A 19486-nucleotide genomic window follows, 5' to 3' on the forward strand; every position below is an offset into this window, starting at 1 on the left:
CACTGTGTGTGTGTGTGTGTGTGTGTGTGTGTGTGTGTGTGTGTGTGTGTGTGTGTGTGTGTGTGTGTGTGTGTGAGGATAACTGGTGTGTAGTGTGGCTGTCTAGCTTAGGGAAGAGCCCAGTCACACAGAGCAATAAAGCTATGAGCATTGGTTTACACAGGCCATTGGATTAAGCTGGCAACCCCTGGGGGAAATACAGAGAGAAGGGGAAGGAAGTCTAGACATAAGACATAAACTAGAAGACCCGTAAGATCCCTTTACCTCCTGCCCACCTGACACCTCAAATTAAAGGAGGACTGTATTTGTAACAGGGGACACCTTACTGGAGTGTCATGTTTCTAAAAAAAAAGAGCTTACAAGTGACGACACTACATATTTTAGGCTAACTGGTTGATAAAAGCTGTTGGGCATATTCATGCTGGGCGCTAAGCATGGCTTACTTTTGCGAGGTGACCAAAAATGTGATCCAATTCATCCACGATGATATTAGGATTTATAAAATGGCAGTTCAGGGTAGGTCGATGTTTAGATATGGTTCCCATTCATGAAAACCCCAATATTTGTTGGAGCTTGGATATTAGTGAATCACTGATACAAAATGTTTACCCCCTCTCCTCCATTGTTTTTTATTTTAAGTCATTACAATGGACAAGACATTTGGTTGAAGCTTTCAACGGTATGACAATTGCCCCAAGCTAGAGGTCATGCTAGTTCTAGCTAATTAAAGCTTATCTGCTAATAACATAGTTATAATAATTTAAAAGAATTATAATGAAAAATTATAATAATATATTTAATACATTACTGTATACAAGAAACATATTTACATTAAAAAAATAAACCATACTAAATAATAATTACATTGAAATATCATGTCTATTTTTGATTGCACCATATAATTAGAGAATATATATTATTTGACCCCGCTTGTTTTCAAGTTTGTTTCTTGTGTCACTGAGACATGCAGTTTCTCTCTAACAAATGGTAAGGTGTCTCCCAGTTAAACTTTTCATATATCATTTCATAATATCAATATTTTAATCAACTTAAAATATTTAGAGGCAAAGAAGAAGTATGAGAATGTAATTATGACATTTGTAGGTTACGCCTCTTCCATAATATTTAATCCAAACTATATATTCTCATTTCCAGCTCCTATCTACAAGATGTACACATTCATTAGGCGTGACATTTGAATTGTATAGTATTCCTGGTTTCTCCGGCAATAAAACATTTCACTTTATGAAAGTTGAATGCCAAAACTCAATAAGAAATTCCAAAGGATTTAGATGTGATAAGCGTATTTAACATTATGTTCGTATTTGATCAAATGCTATCGATGTTATGTCACAAAAGGTTATACCAATCTGCAAAAGTGCTAAGCCAAATACAGAGGAGGGGACCAATGGTTAAAAGAGTTTCATTTGATTTGCCTGTTACACTAACTACTCTGTATTCTTTCAGATTCTGCATTATCAGGAGTTGTGTTAGTTATAGCGCTGTAGTCTCTGGTGGGAGCCACAATGGGCTTTGTTCCATATCTGAGGATATCTCTACTGTATTTAAGTAATCACCACTGTTGCTTGTAGCCAAAAATAAGAGAGGATGAATCGCTAGGAATGAACCAAAAAAAAAAAGACATGGCAGCTCTGAGACCGCCCCGAGGGCTTTTTCTTTTTCCAGGAGTATAAATCCACTTTCTGGATTAGAACAATTAAATGAAGCTGTAAAAAGGTCAAACAAATTATTCCTCGACTCCAAAAAGTCAGCGCTCCAATCAAAGTCAATGAAGCGGCACCAGCTTCTACATCTCAATGATACTGCTGATTACAAACTTGGCTCTCTTGGTTTCTAGCGTTGGAGCGGAGTAGTTTATGTTGACACACTATTAATTGTACTTCCCTTGGTCTCAGCGGTAAATCGCGTGCACTGTCTCCATTCAGCTGTGCTGGCAAGGTGGTTGCATGTACAGGCTTAATTAATAACTTAACAGTGATGTATAATGCAAGTAAGAATCCTCGTTACCCTGAATCTCTCTGCTCTAATCCTCCTTCTCTTCATCTTTGCTACAGTATGCACTTTTTTTTTTACATCTCTTTATCTTCTTGTATGTCTTACATAACATTTATTTTCAGTTCATTTGAAGCACTTTAAAACTCTACGTCCCCACATCAAGAGAATATGATGAGAGTTAGTCCCATGAGATCTAACTAATGATGACAGTATGTCTCTTGAAAAGTAATTTTCAGCAGATCAACACCAAGTAGGTAAAACACAGGTTATATAATTGCTGTGAAACATGTCTGACATCTCAGAATGAGTGTCTTTGATGAAAACTGTTATAGGAAAATAGCTACAAGGGTATAAAGCTGGTAGGACATTCAATCCATATTTCACCACTTCCTTCTACCTCTGGTGTTAGTTCATTGGTTCAAAGGCTTAGTTCTTGGTACTACAAGAATTGATTATTGACGCTGAGTTGGTTTTAGTTTCAAGCTTGGTTGGTGGGGTACTGACCCGTACCTCCATCTCCTTGAGCACAGGGTGGTCCTCGATGCCTGGGAACAGGACCCTCATGGCATAAGTCCGATAGTCCAGGAAGGGGATCCCAGCTCCGTCTAGCTCCTGGGTCAGCTCATGGATGTCTGTCTGGAGCTCGGCAAAAGCTACGAAGAAAATGTACAAGTAGAGAAAGTGTTGGTGGATGGCGAAAAAACATGTTTGAATGGAACAGTTGGTAAAGGACTTGCCTTTGGTTCTGCCTTTTGATTTAAAAGTATTATTTCCGTTATTTGACTTAACGGTCATTGCAGTTTAATTTTGTTTGAAAGGTCCAATTAACTGTTCATGTCTAGGTTCATATGCTCGTCCATTCTCACTGTTGCTAAGTACATTTGACGTTTGTGAACACTGGAATTCACGTTACAAACAGCAAATTCACTCACGATTGGCAACCTGTAGAGGAATTGAAAGCTAGACGGTCCCAAATAAAGGTTGCTTTCCCACTGGATGTTTCTACAGCTAGGTGTAGATGGGAAAGAGCCCATTGTTGCGATGGTACATTGTTGCGATGGCCCGTTACTCAGAAAACCCATTTCTTTGACAGTTATCCAGAAAACCAACACTTATTGTTTCAAAGGCCAATTGCTCCGAAAATATACTCTCTTTCTGCAACAAACAAAAGGAGTAAAAAAGTATTCTGAATAAACTGTGTGACCTTGATGTCCTGTAGCAACTGAGTTAATGCGGTTGCTACTGTAGGCGTCAGTTAACACTTAACACTACTTAACACTTAAAATACCTCCTTTCCGGCAGGTACTTTCTTTGTTGAATTAGTAAGTGACACCAGCTTGATACTATCAATGTGTATCACTGCTAATCTGGAGTTCATTATTTGATGAAAAGTAGAGGTTGGAGGGTAATTCGGTAATTATATGATGCTCCACCATGATGAAGAAAGAGGACCAATACATTCAGAGAAAAAGAAGCAAGGGTTTTTAGACATTAATGAATGATAACAAATCCCAATATAGCAATCAAATTCATTTAAGTGAAGGACATGTAATTAAGTGTGATTAAAAGTGCCCCATTGTAATTTCTCTAACATTTTTCAAACAAATACATCCTGAAAGAACACCTGGGAGAAAAAAGACAAGACTTTAAACTGTTGTGAACTTAGTTTCCTCTTTGGTGTCTTAGACCCGATAAATGTAATCTTTTTTTGTCCAATCAAAAAAGCCCAAACATAATGAAATAAAAAGGCAAAGCTAGCTCGAGGAGAGAGAAAGAGGAAGAAGCAGAGACAAAAAACAAAGTTCCTGGAAAGGAAAGTCAATTAATTGCATGAGTGGATAATTATTAAGAGAGCGACGGATGAGTTTTCATGCATAATTTCTCCCAGCTGTTATTGGACTGGTTGGTCCACAAGAGAGATGGAGAGGAAGCGGAGAAGATAAAGGGAAGACAGGAAAAAAAGTTGAGTGGATAGAGCAAGAAAGATGAGGAGGTAGAGGTGTGTGACAAATATAAATCTAGGTAAAGAAGGCGAGAGGTTTGCATAATTTTTTCACTCCTTCCATATTCTGTCATCAAAACTCCCATCTCCGATTCGTTCATTAATTAATTTCGTATTTATTGCTCGAATGGCAAATGATTCTGCCTGAAAAGGGCAAAGAAAAACACAAGACACACCTTACAAAATAATGGCTTCTGATGAACTGAAATGTCTGTTGAATAATACATCAAGATACCTCAAATATAGTTAAAGCGAGACTATGACTGACTTTCACTGAATTGCAACACTAGTGATAGGCATTTAACAGATAGTAAATTCTCCTCAGTTTTCTCAAGAATCTTTAGTAGCAAAGACATCTTAATGAGACTGCGTGGCAGAGAGAAATCATAATGCTACCATTAGCATAGTTAAAGCTATATCTATCTAAAGTTCAAGAGTGCATTTCATCTCTTTAAAAAACAGTTTTATTTGCAGGGAGATTTGATTTAAAACTCATGAAATATGATTTTTATCTTTTTATTTATCTGGACCATTTTTATGTCCATGACAATGCAGTTTGGTGTTAGAATTAACTAAGGCATAACTACAAATGTCTAAAGCACTTAGAAATGTAGAGGTGTTCAGCACCAACAATCCAAGGGAGTAGAGACTTGGGACCCAAGTTCCCATCAGCTAAAACACGTGGGTTAGCTATCCTGGCTCCAAAATGGTGGAATGAGCTCCCCATTGACATCAGGACAGCAGAAAGCATGCACGTCTTCCGGGGCAGACTGAAAACTCATCTCTTTCGACTCCACTTCGAGCAATATAATTACTAACAAAGAATTACTATCAAAGCACTTACTGTATATACTAATAAAGGACTGGGTAATCTAAAGCCAGTGGAGTAGCACTTGAAATGTTTTAGCTCTATGAAACCTGATGTACTTATATGATGTTTTCTTCAAGTTTGTATCTTGTTGGTCGAATGCACTTATTGTAAGTCGCTTTGGATAAAAGCGTCAGCTAAATGCAATGTAATGTAATGTAGAGGAAACACCCACCTAATGTAACGCATCTAATAAAACCATGTGCACGACTAGTGGAGAGTTTCTGTAGTATTTCAAATAAGCCTTACCTCTTAGTAAAAGTCGGAACACACAAGTTAACATTTAAATACATTTTATTCACCTGTTGCTGCCACATGGGTTTGGTTTGATGTCCAGTGTATATTTGCTTTAATCTGGCTGCTGTGAACAGTGTATCTGGTAAGTCTTTCCTGAACAAATCCTTCATATGTTTCTGATTTGAGTACACAAAGTAAAGACTTCAAGACAGCAAATCTGGGAAGTGAAGTGTATAAAATGCCACGGCACTGAGTGTGCTTGCATTAGCCTGTAAATGTAAACAATGCTTTGCCCATGAATTCTTTGGAAATCCATTCCATTGTATTTGCTTTCATAAAGCGTCTCAACAGTATCTATACTGACTCAAAACATGACACTTGCCAGTCAGCATTTCTAATGTGTAACTAATCATCCATGACTGCTAATATGCTAGTTTGGAGGATGTGTACGGGGTGTTGTCTGCTTTTCACAGATGACTGAATCAAACGTCCCCTGTCTCGTCCCCTCAGGACTCTTAGAGCGGAGCCAACTTCACACACATACACTTTTGCTATCACACACACACGCGCTGCGGCCCGCCCACTTCATCTGTTCCTCCGCCCACACAAACTGTCTCGCCTCTACAGGCCAGCTGGGAGTACAGCAGGCGGGGCGGGTGGGAATAAGGCCATGCTTCATGTCTTGGAAAACGGAGTGTTTTTCTTTTCTACCGACTCCAAAGGTTTTTCTTTGAGGAAAGAATATTTTTTTTCTCATAGCACATTTTCCGAAAATGTCAGTAAACGTGCACGGATCACTTTGAACTGCAGCTCTGTTCCAGTTGGTGTCACGATTCTCATGTTATGTCACGTTTATAGTTTTGTAGGTTTGGGTGTTTTTTGCTGTTTTCCATGTCATGTTTTCCTCTGGGTTATTGTCTGGTCCTTTTCCTTGTGTTTTTCCTCTTGTCATTAGTTTCCCTGGTGTGTCTAATTGTCTGATTATGTTCACCTGGGCCCCTGTGTTTTCTCCTCCCTCCTCACCTGTGTCTTGTTGTGTGAGTAGTCTTGTGTGTATTTAAGTTCTGGGTTTTCTGTCTTGGTCGGTTCGTCTTGTTCCATGACGAGTTCTGCGGTGAGTGTTCTGTTTTGTCAGTATGTATATGTATGTATGTATGTATGTATGTAAGTAAAGGAAGTTTCAGTTTATATCTGCATTTGGGTCCTGCTTGTTTCACAAACCGTGACAGTACGAATACACCTTAAAATGGACCCAGCAGAGCTTTTGAAGCTACAGGCGGAACGTCTTGGATATTCTCTGGAGTATATTTTTTATACGTGGAAAGGCGCCTCATCTAGACGGGGTAGAGAGGCTGCGTTGAAGGAGGCACGTCAGGAGGTTGCTCGCAAGCCCTGGCTCTGGAGCTTGTTGCCCGAGTGGCTTAGGATTTTTTCACGTAGCCCTGAGAGCCAGTCCTCATTTTCTGACCTTTTCTTGGGGTCTGGTCTGGCGTTTGGAGGTCCACGAAGCCTCCAAAAAACTCCTAAGAGACGCAAGGCCAGGGTTCCGCGCCCAACAGCCATGGTACCATGCTCCAGTACCATCCCACACAGCCATGGACCAGTGTTCCGGTTCCTTGCCCAGCAGTCATGGTTCCGGCTCCAGTGCCGGCCCCAGCAGCCATGGTCCCTGCTCCAGNGCTGGGGGTCCTGCCAACTCCATGTCCTGTCGCGTTGGGGATTCCGCCGACTGCTCTCCTGCCGGGGGTCCTGCCGGTCCTGTGTCCTCTTCCATGGGGGATCTTGCCGACACCGGCTCCTGACCGGCCTCCGGAGCTGTCTGGTCTTCACCCCTCCTCGGACTCTGCCTTGCCCCCTGGCCGTCCGCCCGAGATTCCCTCCATGGACTCTGCCTTGCCCCCGGGCCGTCCGCCCGAATTCCCCTTGCCCCCGGGCCGTCCGCCCGAATTCCCCTTTTTTTTAACTCTGCCTTGCCCCGGGCCGTCCGCCCGAGATAGTATATAGTTTTGTAGGTTTGGGTGTTTTTTGCTGTTTTCCATGTCATTTTTTCCTCTGGGTTATTGTCTGGTCCTTTTCCCTGTGTTTTTCCTCTTGTCATTAGTTTCCCTGGTGTGTCTAATTGTCTGATTATGTTCACCTGGGCCCCTGTGTTTTCTCCTCCCTCCTCACCTGTGTCTTGTTGTGTGATTAGTCTTGTGTGTATTTAAGTTCTGGGTTTTCTGTCTGTCTTGGTGGGTTCGTCTTGTTCCATGACTAGTTCTGCGGTGAGTGTTCTGTTTTGTCATTGTATAGATATATCATAGCCTTGAAATAAAGGAATTTTTAATCTGCATTTGGGTCCTGCTTGTTTCACAACCCGTGACAGTTGGTTGTTCAGCAGATGATCGTGGCTGTAATGTAATCATGTTATGACCTTGTTCCATGGCTTTTGGTGGCTGTGTCATTCTATTGGCTGTAAACAAGTTGGCTGTCCTTACATCAGTTATCCAAACTCCCTCTCAGATCAACGTGTCTTCTGTCCAAATGTGTATCCCTCATCTACCTCTCCTTTCTCGACAAACAGCACCCATTTGACCTCACATTGCCTCCTGTATGCTTTCCATCTTTATCTGAAAAAACCTGGTGATACATTTCTTAGGTTTATCATGTAAGAGGTAAAACACTTTTGGTTTCAGGATAATCTCTCGAAGTTCCTCAATTCGTTTCCAGTTGGTTAAGGGTTGGGAAAAAAGTTGTCATTGATATTATAATTTGTTTGATGTTGCAATATAAATGTTGGCCACAGGAGGCACCAATACTCTTTTTAAATAGGACTGAAAGAGTTTCATAAATGAATTTGTTAATAATAATTAAAACATGTAGAGACGCCTTTCAAAGCACCCAAAGACACCTTAAAATGCATGAAATAGTCTTATAGAAAGGTTTAAAAACAGTACGGATGGACAATAACAGGGAACACGTAGGGAGAAATTAATCACAGGAATAAATGTTCTTCTTTGTTCCACGTCAGTATGGAGATGTTGACACATCATGCTGTACAATGTACAGCATGATGGGCAACTTGGATGGTGGCGGGGGCCACATAATGTATGTACTGGCCACCAGGGGGCCGCAGATTCACTTGGAAGACACACACACACAAAAATACAATGTATTGTATGTCATTAACAAACATACTAAGTCTGACATCTTCAGTGACATTTTACAATCTTTCAAGGAACATCCTCTAATAAGCTCACTAAACAAATATCGGTTCACAGAAATGTGTCAAGTGGCATGTTTGTATTGAACAGGTTATTTAACAGTGGAATACAACTATTTTAAACTATTGGAAAGCACGGAAAATGTGTGTGCATTAAGATTAACCATTAAGATGACATAAACATGAAGTCATGAACACTAACCCAGACATCATTTGTCTAACTTGAACCTAAGACACTTGTAGCCTGTCTCTGCTGACACACAATAAGGGGAATGTCAACACAAACACCTGTCAACTCTCTGCTGAAATTAGGAATGAAAAGCGAATAGTAATCATAGATAACACGGCCGGGTCCGTGACAGTTTGTTTTCATCTGATTACAAATAAACAAAGTCTTGGTTTTCAGAATATTAAACTTGTTTCGCCAAATTCAGATGATAAATACAACTTTGAAGCTTGTAACGGCATAATTACACGCGGTAACTTAGGCATAACAACAGCCGGTGTTTCTTGTGAGTGTTTCCCCGGGAAACAAACACAATACACACAAACGCGTCACAGATTATTTTGAGGTATTTGGCTGCTGAACAAAATCATGTATGCAGCTCGCGACGTAACTAGGAGTCTAGTGGACGCAGTGGCGTTTTTATATGTACAAAAGTGGTGGGGCACAAAAAACTTAGATGTTTATATATAAGCTTCTTCCGGGTTTTAGGACGCGTCACTGCACCTCTCTCGTCTCCTCTTCACACACCACACTTTTCGCGGCACACGTACTTACAGCCAATCAGCTCTGAATTATGAGATGACGTTTGGTGGGTATGTCAGCACAGTGCCTCTATGGGGATTATTTTTTTGTCGCACACATTGAATAGAAAAAGACTGAGCATGCGCAGTGTCCTTTTTACAGCTTCCATTCACTCAAAATGGCTCAATAGGCACACTGTAGACACTAATTAGAAGAACACAAGACTAAAACAGCAATTTCCAGACTAATCAGATGATTAAACATGGTCGTAAAATATATTTTAAGATGTATTTTTTTTGCATTTTCTTGTAATTATTATTTTAATACTTTCTTCTGAAACTAGGTGGGGCTGTGCCTGCCCCGAATGACCAGTTGCCACTGAGTGGACGGTATAAGTACTACAAGTAAAACAATAACAAATATATTTTTTATTTATTACGTTGTTTATACATTAATCTGAGGGCCGTAAAAAGAAGAGGTGGGAGCCGCCATTTGCCCATCCATACAGCACCATTTGGTTTGCCTCCTGGCTGCGATGATGGTTTGTTTTTATAATGCTCACTAAATTGGCTGCTTGATGTTATATCAACCCTTCATATTTTGTAAATAAAATACTTTTCTACTTGCAATGACTCAACTATGCATTTGCCTCAGTAAACACAGCCTGCAGGAACCATGTTGTCAGTGATGACGGCAGCATCCAGCTGCTTTGGATTGCATCTCTGAATGGAGTATCTCTCTCTTCGTGGTATTCTTTGGCTATTACATTCAACTTTTGCAGTCAAGACTATAGATTCAGAACATGATGTATGAAGAGAACTGGATACAGTGTTAGAGGCAGGGCTTTTTTAATTCCTATAAAAGTTGCTTAGTGGAAGAAAAAGCAATAAACGCCTGACTCTTTAGAACAAACCTGGATCTTGCAGGGAGTAAAAGGGAGAATAGAGCGTGTGCATTTGCGTTTTTATATAAGCCCCGCCTCCAATCCGCCACGTCACAGCCAGTCTTGGCTCAGTCTTGGCTCAGTCTTGGCTCAGTCAAAAGAACGAAGAGTGAAAATAATTCTGAACATGGCATGTAGCGCACTTTATGAGGGCTTTTCAAGTGTTAGGAGTGGGTAGCTGATCTTGCACAAAAAAAATACATGCCAATTTACAGAGTCTCCTTTCCAATTTTTTGTCAATGGGAAAAAGTATTTTTGGGCCCAATGACGTCACGGAGGTTTTCGTACCACAGTTTGGCCACTGCGAACATTTGCTTCAACGCTCTGCATACTTCCTGGAGTCTTCAAACTTGAACCTGTCTTTAATCAAGTATAGTTTCATACTCAATTAACATAGTAATTTCACACAGTTGATTAACAAAGGTTCAATCCCACTGTTTCCTACCTTCTTTACACTCCAGAGCCACTCTGGACTCCAGGTTGTCCATCTGGAGCTGCAGACGTTTCAATGTGCGGTCGGCGTCCCTCGACTTCCTCTTGTAGGCGATCAGCACAGCGATGATGACCAGCAGAAGCAGGCCGCCCCCCCCTCCGATGCCGATTATGGCAGGAAGTGTCAGCAAGCTGTCCGAGTAGATGTGAAGAGTCCCGGGGGAGTACTCGAACCCTCCAGCACGGATCTGAACACACACAGATTCCTAATGTTTAAATACTAAAACGTTTTTCAGGGAAATTGTTACTATTTCAAATGAAAGTTCTGACACCGATCAAGTTAGCCCACTGTTCCATAAGTGTTCTACTTTTAAAATAGTTTTTGGAACTCAAAAAAGGAAAAATAAACACACTACTAAGTGTAGAATTACATTAAATGTAGTATTGTATGCTGTATTCAGTTTCAATGTTGTTAATTATGCAGAATTGTCTAGTCCAAAGGGGTCCATCATGTCTAAAAAGTATTTTCTATAGCTGATGCTTAGATATTTCCTTCTATCTGACATTCTAAATCAATCAAAAGAGAAGTTTGTATAATCTGTTCCCAGGATATTTTCTTGTATCTGACATTCCAAACCAAGCTTGACCAGCGCGTTGCCATAAATGCAGTTCCTCCACAGGTAAAGGCAACTTTTTTACTTTAAACATAATCTTTGTTGTTGAGGATTTGATCTTGTATAAGAGTCAGAAAACCGAACAGGCCTCCTGCAGCAGGTACTCCGGGAACAGAAGAGGTGGTCTAAAGAAATAGAAGGCTGGTGGTCTGATGAAAGAGAAGTTGGTTGACCTGATTTCTACCACATAATTAAACTTGTATGCGTTCTGTACTCCCACTAAACAGCCGATCCTTTGACAGGCTGACATCGGGGGGGGGGGCTTACATCACCTGGAGGCTGCTGTGAACACTTCTTGTCGGAAAGGTTTTCAAGTCTTGCCTTTAGGGCAGCACCTTCAGAAGGTTTTGGTAATGAAGATCTCTCAAGTTAACTTTGAAGAACTCACATCCTTCTTTACATATTAAGGACTAACATTTGGGTTTTTTAAGATAGATATTTAGGCGGTAGTTTTCCTCATCCATCAAGGTTAAGTTTAGCAAAATGATTTGGGTCAGAGAGTGTGTAGGCTGTGCTTCACACACGTACACACAGTATAAGTAATCAAACAAAGTAATCACTAGCATTTAAATCCGTCCCCAAGGAGTCTTGGTAATTATGGGAAGTCAAACACATGTAATGTTTTTTTTTCTGACTAAATAGATTTACATAAGCGCAGTGCGTCTCAGAGAGAGAGAGAAAAAAGCTCACAGCGCTGGAATCCATCAAATCAAGCAAACAACAAGGGGGGTTGATAAGCGATTAAAATTAGGTGTGATTATGCACTCTGAAGCTCTGGTAAGTGCACTTGCATGCTAACATTATCAAAGTATGACTTAAGAAAAAGAAATAGAGAGTGGTTACATCAATATCAATGTAGGCAATACCTACATATTTAATTTGCAATAGTAGAGACAATTAGATGGGCTTGTAGGAGATAAGGAAGACAATTAGCTGCGCGGACATGATCAGGCTGCAAAGGAGGAGATTAAACTGAATTAACTTGTATACAAAAGCCAACTATAGTTTGAGTTTGGATTAGTTAGGTTACAGAAAGACTTCCTACTCTGATAAAAGATCTTTAAAGCGTTTGCTATTCAATCTGCATTTGCTATTCAATCTGCAGCTTAATGTAGAAAATTAAAAACTTGTTTCTCTTTCACTGTACTCTACTTGCCCAGCATCAAACGGCAGACTGAGAAACCAGCTGTGAGCATAGTGAAATATTTAGGAGCTACAGTATAGAGTGAGATCCTGTATATGTCCTGTTCTTTTCATACTATAGCCATGTCAAAATGAGCGCAGTGAACTGGGAGTGTCAGAAAATATACTTATTAGGTCTCACAAATGTGTTTCCGAAGAAAGAAAACATTTTTGAAAGGCCCTTTATTTAACCATTAACAAAACATGTTTAAGTTGACTAAACCTCACAGCATTTCAATTTTAGTTTAAAACTGAAAATATTTTGCACAATTTAAAATGCTGATTGCCCATATTTATAGTATATTTAGGAGTAATAGTACATTTCTGTGTATTCTAACTTATTTACTTGTTTTTCTTTTTTTAAATAGTGTATTTTTATAATGGGTTCTCTAGATTTAGTGTTAATATGTATATTGTATTTATGGTTTGTTTATTGTTGTTGTTTTTTTTGTATTGTGCATTTACATGCTGATGTAACTAAACGGTTTACCAATTTGGGATAAAAAACAAAAAACAAATCAATATTCTTGTTGATGCCACTCCAAGCATTAGTCAGGTAAAGGACTTTCAGCTTGTTATGATAACGGATTACCTGGTAAAATAATACGCACACATTTGATGTACAGTATGTCTTGCATGCACAACCGATCAATAAAGCAGCACATTTGGAGACAACCCGTTGCTTTTTGCTATTCACATTACCAATTGATCATCTTATCATGGGTCACTGCCGTATCTAGTACGATCATTCAGGGGAGATCATTTCCTCAGATGACTTGACTTGAGCAAGTGTAATAAATATTAAATCGGTGACACATTTTCGAGGCATTTGTCTATTTTTATTCTCCTGACAGACTGAATGACAGACGGAGGAACTTTAAAAGCTGAAGGCCAAAATAAAAAAGTTTCTTTGAAAACTCTAGGGAGGCACACAGCTGCCAACACACACTCTGTACTCCAACACACACAAACACACATGTCTGGACACCCATTGGGGTCCCCTGTATGTAGGTCATTCTACACGGGGAATATTATTGTGCTACAGCTGTGTCCTTCTTCTGCAGAGTGCCGCAACCACAAACATACAAGGCCTCAAACGCACACACACACACACACACACACACACACACACACACACACACACACACACACACACACACACACACACACACACACACACACACACACACACACACACACACACACACACACACACACACACACACACACACACACACACACACACACACACACACACACACACACACGAAGAGATCCGAACAGACAGCTCTATTTTTTCTTCGGCTACTGTCAGACGAAGGACTAACTCCACCACCCCCGCCAACACATCGCATCGCTCCGATATTCAACATGACATTTGTTTAAAAAAAGAAAGATAGAAATTCCGGTTCCTTCTTGGATCTGGCTGGTTGCGTTGAGAGCTATCATATTGAATTACATGGACGCGCTGTCAGTGGCTTTCTAGGTATATTGGCTGTAGCTAGCGGGGAGTAAATGTCATAAAGATATAGTGGAAATGACTGTGAAAGGACATTGGTGATGAGTTTAGAAAAGGGTGGGTGAACTCGCGGGATATTCAGAGAAACATCCGCGTGTTCAGAGTGAGTTCTGCGTCTCCTGGCTGAGGTTTGACCTTCCGCTGTACAGATGCTCCAGGAGCTGCGCGGGGATTCTGAAAGCCTGCTGCAGTCACCGTGAATCAGTCGTGTCATCCTGCAGTCTGCTGACAGCTCTGGACAAGAACAGCTGAACGCTTTGCCGCGGGACGCACTCGCAAGCTTGTTCTGACTTTATCCAGCACTGTGTCGCACTTTTGAGAACCTCTAGAAGTGAATGTGACAGCATTCACACTGTGGGAGGTGATAGGAACAAGTAGCAGCTTCACATAGGAAACAGGAAGTATATCTCAGTGATGACGTGGCAGCGAATTTTAAGGAAGACACAATTTGCACATCAGAAAGCTTTATACAGTGAACATGGGTTCTGGATTAGAGCTCGGAGACAAGCTTAGCGTCTGCATATCAGCGGCATCCTGCAGAAACAATTCTATTCTTAATACTGCTTTTTCTGTTTCTGCATGACTGTAGGACAAAGCCCTGCTGACATTGCCTTGTCATGGACACACACTGTAGCAGAAAGTGGAAACTCATGCATTTTTCTTATCTTAATTTCACTTATGGTTGCCTCAAATTCAGTTTTAGTTTATCTTCTAAAGAAGGTATGTATATAACTTTAGACTCCTTTAGCAAACGTTAAAGAGGACCAGTCTTTACCAAAGAAAAGGGGAAAATGCTGTTCCAATATTTTTAATGACGCACCATTCCGTGCAGATACAACCCATCGTGAGGGACAAACATTGTTACTGTGCATTTTCAGCCATAGCTTGCCATATGAGTTGAGCTTTTAACAATGTGTTAAACCAAAAGGAAAACTCTGAACGATATATTAATAACTGTAAATCATAAAATAAAGTCAACATTTCACTGAGTTGTGTGGGGGTTCTTAAGTGATATTGTTTAATGCAACATGTTTGAATGGTGATATGCACGCTAAACCATACGTAGGCCAAAAAAGTAATGCATATATTGCATAAAGTATTTTTTATTCAAATTGCAATACAATCATATTACCATTCATGTCGATAAATAGAGTGTGGACATGAGTGTAGGAAAGAGCGCGAGCAACCATTAGTTTCTCTTTCATTTCTGATTTTAATTCAAACCTTGGTTATAAAGTAAAAAGCCTTTTTTTATGTTTTCCTTGTTTATGAAACCTGCATGGAACAACACAACACATGATAAGAGCGCATGGGGGAAGTATCTAGATGCGCTTATACATTGAGTAGCAATTGTCCTCCTTAACTCCAACACATGTTTTCACTGAGGTTAAGAAAATGTGTTTTGACAATTCGAACACAACCATGGTTTTCAATTGGCAAACGTTCACTGTGTTCCTGTTTCAACACGTTATGTGAAAAAGTGATTTCCCTGTGAGTTGGGATGTTAGCACCCTTAGCGAATGTAACTCTTAAGCACTTAACTTTGCATATCTGTGCTTTGTATTTGAATGTCATCAGGTATTCATCAGGGGTCTACCTCCTGAAACTCCCACTTTAGCAACAGGCTATCTGAAGGCCAATGAAGATCAACATGTTAATTAAGCGTTAAATATTTAACAGCAGCCTTGGTGTGCAAGCGCAATGAAGCGTATGCTGAATCTGTCAAGAGGAAATTGTTTAGAAAGGGTTATTCACATAAGTGATAAACAGGGTTAGAGTGACATTATGGGCTGAGATTGTCAGGCGGCCGTGTTTTTATATTCGTAAACATGAATTACTGTGTCAGTGCACACATAACAAGTAGAGCAGGTGGTATTTTTGGTCCTTATATAAACTGCTTTTTGGAATTAATCTGGCATACTAAAACCTGACCCAGTTGTTTAATGAATAAGAAAGATAAGTAGTAAAAAAAATGGATTAAGAAAGAAGTTTAGCATGAAGGTCTCAGCCCATAATTTGGAGCAAGGTCTCTTTCGGATAATCAATTCGAGGTATTCTGGTCCAAAATGGCACGGAATAATTTCAGGAAGTGACGTCAGATGAGGATGTGCCTGATAGAGGCGGAGCACCAGAGGAGCGTGACTCACCGTGACTTTGTGTTGTCCGGTGAGGTTGGGCCACTCACACAGCAGCTGGCTCTCAGACAGGGTGAGGATGCAGGGAGTCTCTCCGATCAGCACCGTGTAGTTCAGGCGACTGTTCCCCGGAGCCGAGGGGATCAGGTTTCGACCCTGAAGACAAACGGAGAGAGATGTGGTGAGGAGAGGCATTCAACTCATTCAAGCAAATATACTGTGTGTTAGGGACGTGCGGCCAGGGGAGGCAGGTGAGGCAGTGCCCTCCTCATGAAAAGTAAAAATACAAATAACAATAAAATGAAATAAATATTAATATTTCTCTGCTGGTCTGTGCTATAAATGTATTTTCTGTTTGTTTCCATTAATTTTGATCATATTTGTAGTAAAAATGGCTGAAATAGCATATTTTCAGTTCCCATACGATGAGAGATGCGAGTTGAGGCAGCGACGAGCTTCACCTTGGATTGCGTAATCGCTCGAAACTACGTTGAGTGCATGCATTTGGCGCGTGCCTGTTGCTATCACTCTGTATGTCGCCAATATAATGTTTACAGAGACTTTAATATGCGTCCTGCTGACTTTCCATAGTCTAGCTAATGTATGTAATGTATGTGTGTCACTGTTGGAGATATTTAGTCTTGCTGATGTGAAATAAAAGCACAGTAAAAAGACTCAAGGTGAGGCAGACAGTAATCTGCCGCACTGGAGGGCGGGGGCGCACGTGAGCCCACAGGTTCTTGTTGCTACTGTTATTCGACGCATACAGTAGACGCAAACAATCTAGAGTTTTGAAACTACAAAAGATAAGGAGGACTTTTACAACAAAGTATTATACTGTAGGTTTTTGTCCAGAAGGATAGGCGCATGGTCTTCATCTTCAAGTCAAGGTGAGTCCACCATTTTATTGAAAATGGGATCTTACTAAGAGAGAACAATCCAATATTTAAATGAAACTACATTGTGTGGGTATCCTTTCGTTGAACGGTCTGTTTAAAATTAATCGAAGCATCAGACTAAAAAAGCTTTTGAAAATAACAGAATATTTCGATTAAGGTCAAAATTAGGGCTGCCAAGTTAACGCGTTAGTGCACATTTTTTTCAACGCCACTAATTATTTTAACGTGCGATTAATGCATGTGTATTTGTCCTCGGCCCGCCCCGTAGTTTCAGAGCCCAAAGGCTTGACGTTGTTGTTGTTAGTTGGATGGTGGGAGAGGGGGGGGGTGTGCTAGTGAACTGGCGGTACCGGCCGTCAGCCAACAGGGCCGGCCGTCAAAGGTACTTGACATGCTTTGACTGAAGATGAAGACAGAGGAGCGGCATTTCGCCGATAACTGTAAACAGGCTTGTCTGTTTGAGCAACTGGCTCAGTGCAAAGTAGTAGACAGGGTTGGGAGAGAGTGTAAGAGAGAGAGGGTCCTGGACCCTCTCTCTCTTACACTCTCTCCCAACCCTGTCTACTACTTTGCACTGAGCCAGTTGCTCAAACAGACAAGCCTGTTTACAGTTATCGGCGAAATGNTATAAGTCGCAGGACCAGCCAAACTAGGAAAAAAAGTGCGACTTATAGTCCGGAAAATACGGTAGTCAGTTCTGTAAGAGCCAGCATGCGGGACGGGGATTCTGGGATTTGTAGTCTTTCTAGTTGCGTATTGTTCATAGTCTTATATTTCAACAGTTTTACGACAAACTGTGACTTTTTTTGACATGGAAATTATTTTTTTAGATTGACAAACATCATGTGTAATTCGTGGCACAATTCAAACGGGATCGAAAGATAATTTCTCTCTCGCCTTTCACTTCAACACATAATTCTTTCCGAGATAAGGTCCCATGGTGGATCGCTGGAAAGGGAGGGACTTCGGCTCTCTATATAAATATTTCAAATCTATTTAATTATATATTGTATGGTATATTACTTTACCTGTGGTTTTACGGAGGGACTTGAATGTGGTGATTGTGTCAGACTGTCGGATGTGAAGGGGGAGAGATATATTTTAGATATGTCAACAAAACACATTTTCTGATAACGTCAGGGGAGATTTCTCTAAACTGTGGCCGAGGTCTTGAGTCCACAGGTTGTGTTTGCTCAGATGCTGAGTTCCTCTCAGTCCTCTGAGGTCCTGCCTTCTGTTCACTTGTTCTGTTTGTTTCCCTCTGTGGGCTCGACTGTGAGCTGCCAACTGCTCCTCCTCTTCCTCCCTCCTCCTCTTCCTCCCTCCGTCTCCTACAGTAGCTTCCTGTGTTGGATGAAGGCCGAGTGTTTCCGAGCTTAAATAATGTGCATCTCTCTCCTGTATCCCTACCTCCTCACACGGAGACAGACGAGTCCTTTCAGTGTGTTCTATCTGCTGTTTTATTTAACCAGCGCTCTGAATAATTCACTACAATTTAGCCGTGCTTCAGTCAGTTTGAGCAAAATGACAAGCTATATTATAAGCCAGGGTGCCCTCAGAAACCTGATGAATAATACACTGTAAGAGGAATTAATCTCTTTAAATAAACATTTGTGTGATTCATTTCAAGCACGCACTGTTGGCCAGGAAAACAAACGTGTCTCACAGTGGCTGTTTTTTTCTCCGCGGCTATCACATCTTTCGAGAGGCAGCATAGCCCGAGGATCTGCAGTGTTTGGTCAGTGAGAAAGCTAATATCCGTCTGTAAGACACTGGGCTGAGCTTTAAGGCAGAACAATGTGGCTTTTTAGTTTTTAGCACCTGCATTATAGCCTCTGTCTGTGGGTCCTGTGCTAATTAACATGGCACTAATAAGGTGAGCACTCTTTGTCTGTGATTTATATGCTTTATTTCCGTTCTGATTTTGTTAGAAATTCACACGTTGGGATTAGATGTATAATTCAACCTCCTCCGTTTTATTATTTCAGGTAAAATATGAATTCTTTATCACATGCCTCCCAGCTTTTGAAACACAAGTCTCCTCCTCAAATAGCTCCAATGTGCTGCATGTTCCCATTTCCTTAAAACCCGTCTCCAAGGGGATCTGTTAAAGAGGCGGCTCTCTCCGTCTGTCACTCAGTGCAACATTCCTCCGTGGTGAATGTGCCTTGATAAATATGTCATCAGCTGTCCATCCCCTCCTCGCCCGCCATCCAATTCATTTTCTGCTTGTAATTGATTACTCGGTCTTCCGCACCATGTGAGTTCGATATTACAGTTTGGGATTTTGCAGCTTGAAACCCCTTTTCACTTTGCATTAACTCACAGCTGTGACTCGTAAACAAACTCTCGGTAGAGGAAGCGCCGCTGACCTCATTTCCTCACTTCGCTAGTCAACACGTTTTCCACCACTATCGACACCACTAATGCCAAACCTAGAACCGCCATCTTCTCAGTGAGTTATTTTACACCTGCATCTTGACAGGCTTAGGTGGTAAAGGTAGGAAGTAGTGGAGTTCAAATACCTCGTTACTGTACTTAAGTATATTTTTTATGGTATCAGTACTTTACTCCACTACTTATTTTTCTGACGACTTTTTACTTTGACTTCTTACATGTTGAACACAAA

The 19486-nt window shown here is 40.8% G+C and overlaps 1 protein-coding gene across 1 annotated transcript in view; it reads right to left on the bottom strand.

Annotated features, from left to right (window-relative positions):
* The window catches only part of LOC104951913 (plexin-A1-like), a 122407-nt gene that overhangs the window by 33081 nt on the left and 69840 nt on the right, over window positions 1-19486 (bottom strand). The window contains exons 6-8 of the mRNA XM_010778649.1: window positions 15971-16114; window positions 10462-10696; window positions 2527-2669 (exon numbers count right to left, since the gene is read on the bottom strand). Of these exons, the coding sequence (XP_010776951.1) occupies window positions 2527-2669; window positions 10462-10696; window positions 15971-16114 (522 nt within the window). The remainder of the gene's footprint in view (window positions 1-2526; window positions 2670-10461; window positions 10697-15970; window positions 16115-19486) is intronic.

The sequence above is a fragment of the Notothenia coriiceps genome, unplaced genomic scaffold, assembly GCF_000735185.1.
Source record: "Notothenia coriiceps isolate Sejong01 unplaced genomic scaffold, NC01 NC01_scaffold00019351, whole genome shotgun sequence".
In the NCBI taxonomy this organism is placed as follows: domain Eukaryota; kingdom Metazoa; phylum Chordata; class Actinopteri; order Perciformes; family Nototheniidae; genus Notothenia; species Notothenia coriiceps.